At 39.9% G+C, this 18,114-nt stretch overlaps 1 protein-coding gene across 1 annotated transcript in view; it reads right to left on the reverse strand.

Annotated features, from left to right (window-relative positions):
• Nucleotides 1-18,114, reverse strand: part of cntfr (ciliary neurotrophic factor receptor) — a 174,933-nt gene that overhangs the window by 92,403 nt on the left and 64,416 nt on the right. The window contains exon 3 of the mRNA XM_053855104.1: nucleotides 11,114-11,195. Within this exon, the coding sequence (XP_053711079.1) occupies nucleotides 11,114-11,195 (82 nt within the window). The remainder of the gene's footprint in view (nucleotides 1-11,113; nucleotides 11,196-18,114) is intronic.

Raw genomic sequence — 18,114 nt, forward strand, 5'->3', positions numbered from 1 at the left:
TTTTTTTTTCTTTTTTTTTTTTTGGAAAACTGTCTTGAATGTTTTTGTGGAACTCGTCCAGTTTTTCAAGCACATTTTGTAAATAGCCTCTTTCCTACATTTGTTCACTTTTTGTAAATAGCCACTGAGTTCACTGCACTTTTGGGAGAAGACTCTTTCTGAATTTTTTTTGACTACGCCATCATTTTTTTGGAGTGTGTGTGGAGTGCCTGGTCACAGCCAGACAAACCGCAACATGGAGGATTGACAAAAAGGATGGGCTACACTGGACAGACACTCTCAAAAGTCATTATGGCTTGGATTTCCGATTCATAATGTCATAATGCTTCATGCTCAAAAGCTACATCAATGTGCAAAATCTCTAGTCATAATCTAGAAACAAACAGCAGTAGAGTACGCAAAACCTGATGGGACTGCAACTTCCATGGAAGTTGTCCTTTCTAGAAGTTTGTAGGATAAGGTCAGTTTACTGTCGAGATTCCAAGACATGTATGTTCACCTTCTGAATGTCTTTCCTGCTCCAAAGACAACAAGCCACATGTGGAAATGCAAAAGTACATAGGAGACAGGAGAATTGAAACTTGTGAAAGAAAGACTGTTTAAGATCACTGGCAATCTTGAACCAGGTCTTTGTGACCATGTCAAGCCTAGTTTTATTATCTATCTGAAAAATAGCTTGCTGTTCAAACGCCTGCCAAAAACAAGGAAGAAAACACATTGGGTATCCTGCTCATGTCCTCACTTAAAAACCTGAACACACGCACACATGGACAGCTTGACCTTTGCTTTATATTGAACTGAACACAAAACAATCACTGGGGAGATGTAAATAATGAGTCAGTCAGCAGCTCAATTTGCTAATTTGCTGCTGCTGTGAATAACAACAAAGAAAACGAGGAAAGACACTGTCGTTTTGAGCCAACTTGAATTACAGCGGTTTATGTAGGATTTTTTGTTAAAGGACATTGAACAAATAAAAGAATTAATAAATGTAATGTAAAGTCTGGGACAAACAAGTGGACTGATTTATTTGGTTGCGATGTATGAAGGCAGTCCACGTCACATAAGTGTCCAAATGAAATGTCCAAAATTATGAATTAATAATTTATAATTATCACTATAATTCACAAATGACTTTGACTGAACTGCAAAGTAATTCCCAAAGCTCTCTGTCAGACTCGCGTTGTATTTTTATCGATGTAGGATTTCAGCAACATACATCAAAAGATGTATGTTTGGTTAACAAAAATAACCAAATCAGTAATTTACTTCGAAAAAGGAAAATAAAACTGCACATAATGTCATTTGTTTTAGCCGAAACGGCAATATAAAAGGCCTTTACAGTTTCTCCCAAACTGTTATCTTCGTCTCTGATTGATCTGGTTCAAATAGTGTAAATGAAACTTGGGGTTTTACCCCCAGAGAACGTCATGACCTTCTGCACGACATGAATATCATGCATGAGGCTCAAGACAGATAGAAGATGGAGCGAGGGAGTGAATATAATGGGATAGGAATGAAATTCTTCTGATGTTGACAACTGTGCAAATGCAGAGGTAAAATCTATCTTTGCAAAAATACTTTTAAAAATAACAAAATGTGAAATATCCCATTTTTTCTGTCAAAGCCTGGAGTGATAAACGGCCTCATCAAAATAATATTCATAAAGCAGGACGAGCAGAGGTAATTTATTTTTGGTGCCTCCATTTTACTAAGAGGTATTTTTAGATTAAAAACACATTTGACCTGTGTCTATTCTTTTTTCTCACACGAAATATATTGAAGCTTGTTTTCACAGCGCTTTATTTTTCATGTGACATGAGGGTTATACATGCATTCCCCTAGAATTATAAATCCACGCATGGTCACACTGGCAGCAGACACACCTGCACAGTCAGGCATCAAGCATAAGAGCTGAGAAAACAAGGCAGACAAAACATCAGCCGGTGAAAGATTGACAAAAAGAGAAAATCAATGTCAAAAAGTAAAGCCAGCGCTTCTTATAAATTGCCGCCTGTCCTCAGTGAATGTTGCTTTGTGACTACTGTAGACCTCTCAGCCAAAGGGAATCTATTTGCCTCTCGTACACACGAAGCACTCGGACTCGGATCTGACCAGAAATAGATGTAGACACCGTGTATTATGAATAGTAGAGAGAACAGCTTTGCTGTAACCTAGAAAGTAATCCAGCTGCTGTTTATCCGTCAAAGCTATAAACAAATTCAAGCATGACATTTTCAAGGAATGGGGCAATGAACAGATATTTATATTTTGGTGGTGGACCATCTGGATCCAGGAATAGTTTGAAGGACCTATCATTTGTATTTGCTCTCTGTTTTGCTCCTACTGACTACAACCAGCCTTGTCTCTGCTATTGAACTGAATTCATCCTTTGTTTTTGGTGGATTTCTCCTTTGTGAGATCAATAAAGTCTAGCTTATCTTATATCAAAACCCAAAACTGATCGACAGTATGTGCCTTACTACTGACACAACTGGCATAAGTGGTGAAAAGGAAATCGATCACCTGGATAAAAAGACATTGGATACACCTAAACAACCAGTAGTGACTAGATTAACTTCACAAGGATCCAGACGCCTCCTTCCATGAAACTCAGTATCCCCAGTAGAGTCAAAATTAAAGGCACACGTGAACCAAGTGTGGAAATTAATCCCGTGGCAGTGTGACTGTGACTGACAGAAAAGTCCAGCCTCAATTCATCACTGCTTGTGCACCTTATGACGTGACTGATGAGTTTCGCTTCAGCGTGCCTGTAATCGGGGGAGGGGGGTGGAATGAACGCTTCCACTTCCAGATTACCTGAAGACTTTGTATGTACGTGTGAGTCAGTGTGATAAATACTGTGTCTTGTCGATTTGACAGATCACACTTCATAGAACTGCACAGATTTCTTTTTTTTTATAAATGAGTGTTGGATTTTACACAACTCTTAAGCTTCTCTCAACAAAACTATTGAATGAACCAGAAGTACATTGAAAAATTGCATTGTTAGTATCGAAAAATCAATCACAGTTACAGATTGTTCTTTTTCTTTCTTCACAGTCTCACTCCTAAAGTGTAACATATCGACAGTTCTGAAGTGGACTTCATCTCTCTCTTCTGCTTCAGTATCAGAGACCAGATGCAAAACTGTAGCGTGGTGACTGGATGTGGTACAGTAATAGTGCTAGTGATCAGGTAAGCCTGTTCTCCTCCCCAAAAGATGTAGGTTCTAAACTGCAAATGTAAACAGCTGTATAACACCAAAGCAGCAGACAGAAGTGGCAGGGTCCCTCTCTTTACACAGCACAAATGATGCACTGTTGACCTTTCAGATGACCATTCACTGTTATACAGCTCAAGCTATGTCTGACTCTGACTAACTGAGCAGTGTAAAACAGTTCATCCACTGTTTTAAAATTTATATATATATATATATATATATATATAGTGTGTGTGTGTGTGACAAAAAGAAGAAAGAGTTTTAAGTTATAATATGCAGCAAGTGAATTGTAATTCCAAGGCTGGTCATCTTTGCAGTGACAAAACCTCTTCCTGTTTAATGGCCTTTTTAGTCCTGGTGGCATATGCAGCTGTTGTCCTGAGGCAGCGCCACAGTTGCATGTCTGACAATGATGGAGCAGCCTGGGATCCAGTGTCTTCCTCATGGGCAAGCGGTTATTGTACAGAGCCAGTCTGTTATCTATTAACGGTGGAAGTATCTCCCAGACCGTTTGGCTATCACACCACTTTCAAAAACCCGGGGCGGAAACACACTGAGAATACTTATGTGCAAAATTTCACTGTGTTTGTGACAGGGGACTTTATCTCATTGGGTTAGGATCCCTTTTAGCAATATAGAGAAGACATTCATACGTGGCCTGCCACATTATCTGTGGCAGCACACTAAATGAGACGCTAAAGGAAAACAGTCAAACAGTGCCAAATCCTCGAACGCCAGGTGATACCCTCAGTACTAGCTGGAACAAATGATATAATATTAGTTATATTACAAAAATATATATATATATATTAAGCCTGCTCCTTCCCAATAAAAGAAAAAATACATACTAGAAACAAATCCACAGTATATCCACAAAGTGTTCTGTCTTTTCACAGTGCATTTGTTTCAGTATACTGTTTCAGTCTCCAAGGACCTTGACTGTTCTTCACCATTGCTGTATAGAGTCCATGTAACAACCTAAAAGGAGGTGGAAAGTCAAATTTCAAACAGAAATATGTGTGAAGGCGCCAGTCTCGGAGGAATAAAGGAAGAAATTCTGGGATTCCAGATGTATCAATCATATAGGAAGCAATTACACTTCCACAAAGAGAAAAAAGATTGTCCCTGTAGACTGGCAAAGAATATGAAAAGAGAGAGGAAAAAAAACATAAAAAAAAAAAACGTGATGTTGAAATACACATACTTTTTTGCTTCCCTTCCTTTTGTCACCTCTCCAGCGCAAGGACAAATAGCTCTTTGAAAAAATGTCTCTTCGACTTCACTATACAATTGATAGAACACTTCAATGTCATTTGCAGACAAAATTGTAATTCACGGTGAGAGATAAGTGGAGAAGAAACGTCGCCATTTCTGATAAAAGTAATCATTAAGGAGATACAAGGCTTTCTCTCATTCATGTTTTTGGAGCAATTTTAATAAAAATACATCAGACATGGCTGATATAGATATTGACACTGTAGGTAACTTATTATTTACTGAATAAAAATATTTTGAGCATGTGCTCAGCAATGCATCAATTGAAGTTTTAAAGACCAATAAGTGTTTCCAGGGCAGCACATGGGTAATGGATAAGGCTGTGAGACGCACTAGAATTTGAATAAAAATTGAATTACAGATGAAACATATTATTACATTGGCACTCGCTAGACAAGTTTTGTTTCTGACTGAAGCACAACATTCCAATTATGCACGCCAGACGCTCTTAAGCCATTACTCTGTTATTAAATACGCCGCATCAGTTGGTTTTACAATTCACAGGGATTTCATTGTTTTGTCGCCTCCATTTTCTGTCATCTTGTTCATTGTTCTGTTTTCATTCAGCTCTCACTTGCATCATTGCGCTCGGAACGCTCACTCCTTTGTTCGCCCAACTTGTGCTGAATGACTTAACTTCAGCGGAATGACAATAAAGTTAAGCTGAATTAAATTAAACTGAAGTTCAGTGTGATAAACATCAGTCTGAGCACTTGCTTCTCTGGAGACGCTCGAGGTCACAGATGACCACAATAAATATGCAGGAGACTTTAAAGCGTTTCTGTTTTTATTTTGTAATTGAAAAGTGGTCAGATTTTCAGACCGTTGAGTTTCTTTTTAGGCCACGTGATAAGATGGACGTCATGTACTCGACCTTTTAAGTAGACTACGGCTGTCGATTCACACAAAAAAGACAGATTTGGAAAGAAAACTATACATTGAAGCCTGAGGCATAGTGTGTCAGGGAGTCTTTCATGTCCATACTGACTCATTAGCTGCACAGCATGGTGCAGCAGACAACTCATGAGGATATTGGCTGCTCAGAAAGGTCACTATACCACCTAAACGCACAGAGCAGGGCAGTTCATTTACACATCTTTAACACTCCCACTCGCAACACCAAGTGAAAAAAGAAATACTGTGATTTTAAATAAAACTCACTAAGAAGCCGCCCAGACAATCCAATGCGGAATTGTATGGAATTGAATCAAAGGGACACGTACTAAATGCATTGCTCCTTGTGGTCAGTGTTAAATGCGACCTGACCCTGAAAAGTCATTGCAGCACTTGCTGTGTAATTTATTTGCCATTTAACAATGGGTGGTTGTGACCTGCTGGACGCCTCATTAGAATATACTTCCAATAATGACTCATGTTAGGCGTAAAAGACTCCAGTAGCACTCACAAATTACGTGGCTACTTGAAATGAAACACACACAATGAGTTTGTGGGGCGGACGGCGTAACAGAAGCAATGCAGTCAGATGCATCCCATCTTATTTGAGACGATGAAAAAATACACAGACTGCACAATGAACTCCTTGTTCAGTCGCTTGATACATTTGAGGCGGAACCTCAATCCATTCAAGTCACACTGACATATGTTTTGTGAAAAAGTGACTTTCTGAGATCCCATATCTTTTCATAAAGGAGGTTGATTTGCTGGAAATGGTCCATTACCAGACAGATGTTATCGGAACAGTCGGGAATCCTCAGTCTATACTGGTCCAATTACCCACCATTCATGACTAAATAACAGCGGATTCTGTGGACACTTTTGTTTCCTTGTCTGTTCTTGTGTCGCAAATCCATCCATGAAATATGATATATTTCAAAGGGGAGTATATGGTGGTTGACACTGGATGAATGGCTGCTTACGTGTCACTGGAGAAACATTATGTAAGAAACATTCCAGGTCAAATGACGCAACTTTCAATCAACAATTTCAAGATCCTGTTGTTTGCTTTCAACTCCAACTATCCCCTCACTTGAAAATGGTACTCATGAAAAACAGATGAAGCATTTAATGCCACTACCCAACAATCAAGTGTCAATAAACTGACACAGCATCACTGTGAACACCATCTACTGTAAGATTCAACAGCCAGGTGTCTGTCTTCAATTCTCCCTTTCCAAGTAAAAACAAGCTGGATATGGAAGGGGCACTTACTCTGTGTGAAGTTGGAAAGGAATCGAGAACATTCAGGCTACATCCACTCAAAGCCGCACATTTTCCTGTCTGATCATTTTCAGTGCCGGTTTCAATAAAGTGCTCCGTAAATACGGAAGCGTTTCTGCCGTCCACATGGATTCACTCTGCAGCCCGGTTTTAAAAGGTAACGGATACGGTGGGTGAAAACACTGGATTCGTGCGGATGAAAGGCCTATCAACTGCAACTGCATACATCATGAGAACAGAACTAACAATTTACATGGCTGTCATGGCAGGACGATGGCGAAGGCAATTGTAATATGACAGTTATATTGTCATCAATGGCCAATGCCATTTTCACAAGAATTCAACTGTGTTGAGTGGCAAGAACAAAACCTAAAAATGACTAGCATCCAACAGATTTCGGGCTTCACGCTTCAGTGGTTTTCCAAGTCTTGGTTCCGCGCACATTCTCAGTGACCTCTTGTAGATCAGCCAAGACTAAACGGGACTAAACATGACTTCACTTTCTCTCGCTGCCATTCCTTTATTCAGACAGACTCTTGCCATTCAGCCAATCGAGTCTCTCAATCAATCGGCCCTGCTCATTGGTGAATTGAATACAAAACCTCACGCCAAAAAGACGCACTGATTACTCTGAGTGCTACTCAGGATAATGAGAGTGATCGGGCTTCCCAGCCAGCAAACCAATGCTTTGCAAACACGAGGCGTCCGTGGGAGAAGAAAAAGACACGCTGCCTTTCATACATCAGTCTCTGTTTTGATGTACAGCAGCTTTGTGTTTTCTCTGACTACACATCAGCCAAAGACTTTTTTTCACGTTTGGTAGAGATTCATCTTAGGAAAGGAAACAATACAATGTGTTTTGTTTTAACAAAGAAAACTTGCCTGCATGACACATGTATTGATCCTGTTCTGTGTGGACTGCTAAACCCTTAGATCCAGCGTGATGATAATTGCATCCACACAATAAAACAAAAAGAATTAGCACGACAAAAGCCGATTCAACGCACCAATTACGCAGCACAGGCTACATGACATAATTACGATCATTCATTTATATTCAGTTGTGACACTTATCATTCGCATTTGAATATGACTACAATTCACATTTTCACAAAGAATACAAAGAAATAACAGGGTTGGTCAAATAGAAGCAACGCAGGGTATAATTTAGTCTCATTTCCATCAGATGTCTATTTGTGGAGCTGGAACTAATGATGCTAATTAAATATGTTTGTGAGCACATGCACACAGGCTATATTTGACCTCGCTGCCAGGCTTCGCTGATGGATTTGGAAACACAGTATGGAAACACACATCTCAATATAATCTTAGCTTGTTTTGGATATTGATCAAGCAGCGAAGGAAATGTTTTTTTTGTTGTTTTTTTTGCTGAAATGGTCTTGTATATTAATAGCTGTAAAAATTAGTCATCTTGATGCTTGGAATAATGATAATAAATAAATAAACGTTTTTCTTTCATGACCAACAGAGAAGCAACAATGTTAATCATGAAGCTAACGCTAGCAAAGTTGTCGAGAAATGTTTTAATATTGGGAGCGCAATGTGTTATTTGCATTGATGGATGACAAGTCACGCTGCTGCTCATGTGTCAAACGCAATGCCTGGGGTCCAAATCTGGGCTGTCAAGTCATTTTTGTGGCCAAGAAAAGCATCAAATTATATTCTGAGGTGAAGTGCAACACAACCTGAAACATTTCCGATTAAGGCAAAAATGCTAATCGCACAGCAGTCACTCCTGTTGTGACTCGTTTTATGGCGACATTTTCATAATCGTAGAAAGACATTATTGTAATCTTGATAAAAATTTGATGAACTGACCAGCCCTACTTCCGATTTCAGCATATCATTTCAGTGCGTATCCATGTCATGGCACCTCCCTCCCGGGCACCATGCATTAATTCCTCCCAGGCTTGAGAAAAATTCTGCATTTAGACTCAAATCATTTGAAGAATCTGAATTTGAATGTGGAACTGTAACAGCAGGCATTACAGAGAAATAATTATTAATTATTAATATATAATTAATATGTGATTTTATAGACATTATTGACTGTATGGACTGTACTGCAATCTACGATTCTGGAATATACCAAAATGACCAATGGAAATTTCAGAGAATTTATATTTGTCTTCTCTCCATTACAATTTAATTAGAATCTTAATGTCAATTCTACTTCCTGTTTGCAACCCTTAAATAATTGAGTTCAATTTCATGGACTTTAATCGGAATTTGAGAAACATTCTCAAACCAATGTGTAAGATTTCGACTTTCTCAAAATTCATAAATGATAGAACAAATAAATAAATAAAGAATGTCGGGGATCCTCATGATACTTTTGCTAACCAAATGAGAATATGAATTCTTACAACTCTCCTGCAGACCGAGCGCTCTACTAGCCACCTGACTGACTGCAGATTATTCAATTAATCCCCGCATGCTGAGTTAGTCAAGCAATCTGTCGTTGGCTGGTTCATTTTAGCATCGATCTACTTCTTAAAAACAAACATGAAGCAATGCGTCCAAATATGAAGCACAGAATGCAATGCATGTTGGTGGGCCTGCAATTAATGATGTCATGTCCTCTGTCGGCTGTTCTTATGATGTACTGAGGGATGTGGATACAGCACACGGGGCGCCATCTTGGTGCATGGTCTGGATTTGAAGAGATATTGCATGATAAGGAGGAGTTAGTGTGGAGTGGTGAAGAAAAGGGGCGACACACTGAAGACCGAAACAGAGAAACGGTGAAAGATTATGGGCTGAGAAAACTCAATCAGGATGTGGGCTGTCATAAATAAGAAGCTCTCAGTCAACAGCACCATGGCAAACCATCACCATACTCACACAGGTCAAGAATAAACATCAAATTATCACAACACAGACTCGTAAAATCAACAGTTACTTGTTTCGCTTCTTTTTTTCCCTATAATTATCTTAATCTGTTGTCTTTTTTCTCCTACATTTCTCCTTGTTTTTTTTTCGTCATGCAATTCCTGTTCTTTGTATTTACTGTGAAAGACATCATAGTAATGATATTGTGCTGTGGAGTTTGCTGAATAGATGTCAATTAAAAATAGATAAATAAAAGGGAAATGCTGGAAAATTAAAGAAAAAAATCTATCCACAGTTATTTTCACATGATTTTTCACCTCCTATTATCCCACATTTGACACTCATTCTTGACGTGTTTCAGTATCCAATGAGAAACAAGTCCTTCACTCCTGGATCCAATGCTGCTTATTTCCTTACTGGGAACGGTTGATATTATAAATAAACAAATAAGAAGGTTTACGATGGATTTTGACAACGGGGAACATTCATGAAGTTAACATCCTTCAAGGACCTCCTTAAGGTGCTACCTTAAAAGGCGGAGTCCTATTTGACCGATAGTGAGGGAGCACTGACATTAGAGTCACAACCTTTTGGGGGGAGAAATCCCAGTGTAGGGGACCCCTATGCTGCTAAAGTGCTGGGGAGAACCCCCAGCATAATAAAAGTCCAATTAAAGTCCATAAAAGCATAAAGTTATTCATTCATAAAACTCTTCGAGCTTCATTGCTTGCCCATGTAAAAAAAAAGAAGAAAAAAAAAAAAGCACTTTTCTGGTAAGAGGTGTTGTAGCAGCAATAGCAGTCATGTGGTAGTTATAGTAATTGTAGTAGTAGTAGCCACTGTGGTAGTAACAGTATCGCTGGTAAAAATTGTGGTGGCAATAACAGCGTTTCAGGGATTGTCCTTCAAAGTTACCATCATTAGAGGACAACTTTTAATTTGAAGCAGCAGACTATCAGAAGTCTGCCTTTTAAAGATCATCATTTCTCCTCATTTACATTTTAAATATTTTCCATTTTCATTTGCTTTCAATTACCCCTCCAATATCTGGATTTCCTGCTTGTTTTCTTTTCATTTTCTGGCTTTTACTTCATCTTCTATCGCCGTCTGAACTAAGTCCCAAGGACAACATTCCTCATTTTTGTCCACCTCTATCTTTTTTCTCAATGTGTGATGGTCTCATTCTGTGTGGCTGCGACCCTCGTGACACGTCTTGTGCGTCACTGGCGACTTATTGGCTTTCTTGGAATCCTTCTTCAGATCAGCTGACCTCCACTGTGCAGCGCCATTGGCTTCTAAAGCAGGAAAACCCTCTTCCTCATGTCCAGTGACATATGAACATCCCTGGTGAGGCACAGCCTTGTCTCTGGTACAGCATGACTGAGAAGAGCAGATATACCACGTGGCACTACTTCGGATTATGATTTTCAAACCAACAACCACAATTTCAAGTTGCATCAAACACAATAAAGCAGATGGAAATTATTCTGAGAAGACTTAAGCAAGAGATGTTTCAGTAAAATATATGAAGATATGAAAAAAAAGAGCAGCAAAGTGATGAGAAATGATGGGCTGTGCACTTACCAAGTTGACTGCGTCTCTGCGCGTAGGCTACCACCACTGCGGCCAGAACTACACAGCACAACGATGTCACAAGATTTGCCATCTGTAAACACACACACAGCAAAGTCATCAGAGAGAGCACGTGCAGGAGATGGATAAGTGGTGAGCTACTATCTCAGCCTCGCTTCCAAACTGACTCACGAACCCATGCATGCCGAAAAAACACCATGCAAGACACTGTCACTTCTAGTCCCCTCTTGGTTCAATGGTTTTAAATAAAAGACATAAAGAGACTTTATTATCATGTAATAACCTTTTTTTTCTGATATTCACTTTTTTCCTTTCTCCTTCCTCATCAGGCTAATGGGTCCATCCTCTCGGGGATGGGCTATAGCTGGCAGCTCTTAAAGGTATAGCGCAGAAAAACACACGCACACAAACATGTAAATTAGCGACTGCATCATTGCTTCTGTCATGTCACCGCTAGAGTGAAGGTAAAAGACAAGACCCTCATCCGTCAGTTAAACCTGCTACATCCATATTCCATTCTCAGAAATTATTTGCAGCTGAACCATGCTTTGAGGTGTTTTACTAGTGGGGGGTGAAAACACACACAGAGGAATACACTTATTTAATTTCCAGTGTTCTTATTCACTGTGCAGGAATATCCCGCTGCCACAGCACTTGATTGTCAAGAAGGTTGTTGGAACACATATTTCCTGCTTTTTGTCCTCTCCATTATTACTGCTCTCTATCAATAGACAGGAAGCTCTGTTCATAAAATGCTGTCAAAGGTTTCTGAAGCTGCTTGACTGGAGGTGCGGAAGGCATCTACAGGTGTGGAACAGAGTGAGCTCTTGAAAGTGTGGGGCACTGGAGGGAAGTGATTTTCCTTGTTCTTCTGATGAAAGACGCCAGCTGTTATCTCCCTGTCACACCTTCCCACATCTGCCTGTTTTTTGTTATTTCTTTCTTGTATTATAGGCATCACAACCACTGTCAGATGGAGAGGCTTTGTTTGTTGCCTGGACAATTTTCACTGGTGGTGGCTAGTCAATGAAAGTCACCGGGGTGACGTTCTCACTTTCTCTTCTGTCCCATCAGGGTTTGCCAAAACACATCAGCCTCCTCCCCAAACCACACTTGTCACATCTGTCCTTTTCACATTGCAAGCCACAACCATGGACCTCGTCATTCTCACTTATCCCAGCGTCTTTGTCCAACATGCCTCTTGTCTCTCCTCTCCATATGTCCAAACTACAGTCAGGTCACTCTGAACAAGCCCCATAAGAATTTCCGTATTTAATGGTCCAGCAAAATAACTGCCTGCTATCTTAAGATTGGCATGTTTTGGATGTGAAAATGGCATGAGGACCACCTTCAATTCAGTCTCTAGTTAATGTGTCTCTACCTTGAATTTTTTCAAACACTCAAAGACCCCAGAGAATTCGGCTTGTGAGTGGTGCCTCAAAAATATTTCCAATTTCTCCACGTATTATTAAATCTATGAAACACAATGGCTAAACCTGTGCAATCAGTGTGGCAGTGTGAAAACACAAAATAAACACATGATCCTGAGGCTGCTGTCTCATTAGCTTTCCCTAGGCTTTTGACATTGACAACAACTCTTAACCCTTTAAGCCCCTTTGTGGCGACAGGCAACATCACTGCATTTAAAGGAGCCGAGTACGACAGTCAGGACTTTCCACATGCAGATGTGGATGTGTTACTACAATCTGAGCGACATTAGTGTGTTTCTAGTTCAAGTTTTTGGAGTTTGAAAACTGCCCCATGATCAAGGAGACACGTTGTGGTGATGTAGTAGGAGCGTGACCCAGAGACAGACAGCTAATACTCATTGAAAAAGCGGGAGATTTGGGAGAAGCCAAAGCAAATCCCATCATCAACAAAGCTTGAGCGATGAGGAGCAGTATTTCTGGTGGATCCGATAAACGTTAGGCAGTTCAGTGTGGTTACGACCGGGATTGGTTCCGACCAACAGGTCATAAGTCAGATTGGACGTAAGTCGAATGTCATTCAAAATAGCCGACGCGAGGGTTATAGGTGCTACTGTAGTGGTAGATGGCTGTGTGAGAGTGAGATGCTGGGATACTGTGCTGCCGTAACTGTTGTACATGTTGCCGGGCTGTTACATGCTGCAGTGCCAGACATTGAATAAATAAAAATAAGCAGCTGGTGGGCGTCATAAGTACACGTGGACATAAGTCGAGCAGGTCATAAGTCAGATGTTACTTGTATACAGTATGCCTTTATCTCTCACCATTTTTAAGCTAAAGTCTTATGAAATAGTGATGTGAAAGTAGAATATTAACATTTATTTCGAGAATGATTGGGATATTTTACAGCTTTGATTGTGCTTTAGATGTGGGAGCCCAAATTAGCATAAATAAACTACCTCATTGGCTATTCCTATGTGCATTAGCAGCATATTATATGTTATAACGTATATAGAGTATATTATAAAGTACTGATTGTCATCTTGTTAAGTGTGACTCCTGTAACAGTACCATATTCTCCATCAATTTTTTTGTTTTTTTTAGCTGTCGTCTCCCGACTCAACACGACTAGATAATGCCCTTATCAAAACCCACTGGCTTCTGCCTCTGGGTGTCAAGCAAAGGACTGGAGCATACCTTCTGATGAAAATCACTGAAAAACTTCACTTCATAAAGTATGAATATCTTCTTCTTCAGAGTCGCCGCAGTGTCCAGCGCTTAACCCTTGGGATACTGAGCAGCACGTATTACAAAAGTGTTCTTTCTTTTTTGAGAAAAAAAAGTGCTGTTTAATCTCCCAGTCTCAAGAGCATAGCAGACCTTTATGCGGCTGTGTGCCCCGTGACTTCCACAGATAAATGTGTCTCAACTTTACACGCATAAATTTGAGTGTGTATATTTGTGTTTGCGGGTGATTGGCAGCTCATATGTATTTCGTCAGGGCACATATTGGGAGGAATGACAGGGGGTGAAATTAAAATTCCCTCCCTTGTCAGATCCTCACAATTCCAATCTTTACTCTTCATTTTCTAAGTGCCGGTTTAGCCATCAAAACCCAAATGCCGTGTGCCCGTACGTGTGACGCTGTATTGTCTCTAAAATTCTCACTACTAATATGAATTGTGCGCATCAATCGGAGGGGGTATTTAGCCCGGCTGTCAGCAAACAATGCCATTCTGAAAAGTGACAGCTTCAGATTGTGCACATAATGACAGCCACAGGCGGTTAGTGGCACCAGCACAAACTACATACAAAACCTCCTGCTTTCATCCATCAATCCATTTCTCCGCTGACCCTACCTTTTATTCATCTTCCTTCCAGTATTTATTTAATTATTATTGGAAGCCAAAGGGCTGAAGAAGCACGCATATTTTGGCTCCTTAATTAAAATATATAATTCATTGCAGCGCCAAATGATTTGCACGCTTTGTGGAGTCATCGGGGTTATTTGCATTTAAATTGGAAATCTAGGCGATAAATACAATAAGTGGGGCGGCAATGTGTGAATGGATACGAAAAGAAACAAAAAAAAAAGTACATACAGATACTGCTTGCATTGTTGATACACGGATTGGTAACAAAAGAGCTGAGTGGGAAAGGGGAAAAGGAGCATTGCTTCTGGATGTCAGCAGTCTAACCTTGGCGGTATTGAGACGAATGCAACAATGAAAATGATGATTTACCAACGCTTAAACACGGACCATCATTTCACGATTTCAGCTTGGAAACACACACTCTGACACATTGTTCAAAACCCTGCTGAAAAAAGGAGAGACTCAAAGGGGCATGTCAAATGTGTCCTACATCCACAACGGAGATAAATCTAATGAAAGCACATTCAATTATAAAGGAGCCCAGAGGAATAGGGTTTGTTTTTGTTTTGTCTCTCTGACAAGTCTTGTGACAGTAGAAGTACATGTGGCAGATTTGCTACACTTCATGTGCCATCACAGCCTGAAGTTAATGAGATGGAAAAGGTAAATAAAGACACCAGTAAACGGAGTGTGATGCTAAGGCGGTGGTGAAATGTACTGCAGCGCAGCACGACTGTCTAAGGATGTTGTTAAATCACACCTTTTTCTTTTTTTATTTTCTCGTGTGTGTTGCATTTGATCACACACAGTGATGACATCTGGACAAAGGAGCTGGTAAACAGGAAGGGGATTCTCAGATAACCGCAAGTGAGACAACAGAAACGTGTGTTAAAGAGAGGAAGGATGTGGAGGATAATCTTCTTAAATCCAAAAGTTTCTTGAAAAGGATGGATAAAGTTTTGAATGGCAGAGATTTGCAATAAAAATATTCCATGAGAAGGACAAGGAGAGAATAATACTTAGGGGAAGAATATTCCAATTTCATAGAGATCAAAATTAAAACCCTGAAATTGCTGAGGTATATCATGCTGTCTTGGGGCTACGCCAGCACATCAGACTGAGTCTCACAAAGAGTCTGATGTTTGACTTATTTGTCCTACCTCAGGGCAAAGATAGACAAAGTCAGCATTTCGGTTGGGAGGAAATGAAACATATCTGAGACATAAAGTTGAAGGTTTAAGGTTAGACTTCTAAGGAACTGTTGACTTTGAAAGATGAGTGGAATATAAAATGTAATTGCACAGTGTGCAGAAAGATGTGAATTAACTGAATTTTAAGTCAACGGATGAAAAAAAAAGACTATATTCATGTCTCCAGAGATTATATTAATCTGCCGTGTTGCATTACATTTCAAATTAAAGCTTTTCTAGATATGTGTCATGATATGTGTTTTCTAGGGGGAGGGAACAAGGGGAACACAATAAAGTATAAAACTCAAAATTGTCACATTAATCATTTACCAACAATTACTTTCTGACTTATTTTCCACACATGATGAAACTTCAAAACATCAAAATAAATAAATGTCCATTGAATGCATTTCCTGGTGCCGTAGGTATATGTGTCAACTTCTACTATAGAAATGCTACAATAAAACAACACTTTCAGTGCTGCATTCTTAGGAAAAAGTGCAATAAACTGCATATAAAAAACAAATATAAATACTGTAACACAAACATGTTTCTGCCGAGCTTTATATCCTTTAAAAACGTCTTTTGAAATGACTGCACAATCAAACAAAGAAACAAACTGAAATAAAATACATCAATGATCGAATAGATAAATACATAATGCACAAATAAAAACCAATGAGTGAGCATCCATCAATGCCATATTATATGGACTATAATACATATGTATGGAACTACAAAATAAGTAAATAAACGGCTGCATAAATGAGGAAATTCAATAATTCCGAAATAAATTAAATGTAACTACAATAAATAAATAAATCTATACATGTAAAAATGCCTGTATAAATTAGAACTAAATTTATGAAACAGAACTAATAACAAAATGCCACCATGTTAATGTATTTATTTAATTGTTCTTGTTATTTTTTTATATTTACTAATGAATATTAATAAATATAGATTCATAAATATATTCATGAATCTATTTCAGATTATGTATTTTTCCCTTTATATGTGAAAGCATATCAACATGATTCAAATCACTAAATAAATAATTGGATGACTGCCCTTCCCCTATGTCACTAACACACCTGTTCACACCCACACGTACAGAGGATCTCACAGCACAGTTGGTGCCTCTCTCACCTTTCGTGTCCCGTTCTCCGTCCAACAATACAAACATTGACTTTCCCATAACGCTCTGCTCTTCTTGCTGAGACTGATTCTCTCATCCATCATGCAGGAAGCAGCCGTAGATTCCAACAAGTATGTGGCGGGGAGTTGAGCCTGATATTCTAACTGCTGGCATTTTGGGCTCAACACACACACACGCACGCTGTGGAGCACACATTTGGCATTTGGCAGCAAGCGTTGATTGCCGGATGGCTGTGACCTTTTCCACCGTCATTGGGGCTATAATTGCCCGCTAAAGACAACGTCAATTGTAGCTCAAAAAGTGTCATGGGTCGGGCCCATAAACGCACGTTCATATACACACAAGCTCCCTCTAAAATGCATGTGCGTGTGGATGACAGCACCTTGCTCGGAGTGATGAATTCGGCCATTGATCACATGTGACGGCTCTCAGCTGGCTGAGATTTAGAGGACCTGGAGACGTCAGCCACTCAGCTCCATGAAGGCGGATCACTCAACGCCGCTTCTATTACTGAGGTGGTCTGAACATCAGACTGCAGCAGAATTTATGCCTTGTTACTTTTTGGACATGCTGTCAGTGCACAACATCCATGGGGGTGAGTTATCTGAGCCGACCCCGGTAGCTCACTTATCATTGAAGCAATGGCCGCATCAGTATTCAAAGCAGTTACAATTACCAATGGCAGGATATGAGTCTCCTATGAGTCACTGCGGAGGTTGTCATATGTTTTGGTATCAAACACTTTGTCGCCCATCTCTTTCGTGCCTGTTCTTTAATTGACACCGGACAGTCGGTGTGTTCGTGTGTGTCGGTGTGTGTGTTTTCTCTCTCCACCCAACCATCTGGACCTCCTTGTGTGCGCAGAAGCAGATTTAGGTGGTTAGAAAACTCTGGAAAAACACGGTGTTACCTCCAGCCCTCTCACCTTTGAACCCTATAAGTGTATCAAAGCTAAGAAAACAGAGCACTTTGTGTCTCAGTCTGTATGTGTCTGTGTGTAATTGAGTGTGTGTGCGTGTGTGTGTGTGAGCATTCTTAAGGTCTATGAGGCTTTGAATGATGGGTGTAGACTCCACTTTGTGAACCAGGAGCCTCCAGGAGCTGTGTGTGTGTATGTGTGTGTGTGTGGCTGAGACGGAGTGTGATGTACGGGCTGTGATGTTCTGTGCAGAAGTGTTTTTACAGGGAGTTAATCAGAACCAGAGATGAGGCCTTGCCCACAGATGAAACACACACACCAAGTGCGAACACACTCACAGCCCAATACCAAATTCGATAAATTGACCAGAGGGAAACTGCACTGCTTGATCTCTCATCCGACACAAAAAGCAAAGCAGTTTCC

The sequence above is a fragment of the Synchiropus splendidus genome, chromosome 1 (genome assembly GCF_027744825.2).
Source record: "Synchiropus splendidus isolate RoL2022-P1 chromosome 1, RoL_Sspl_1.0, whole genome shotgun sequence".
Taxonomy (NCBI): domain Eukaryota; kingdom Metazoa; phylum Chordata; class Actinopteri; order Syngnathiformes; family Callionymidae; genus Synchiropus; species Synchiropus splendidus.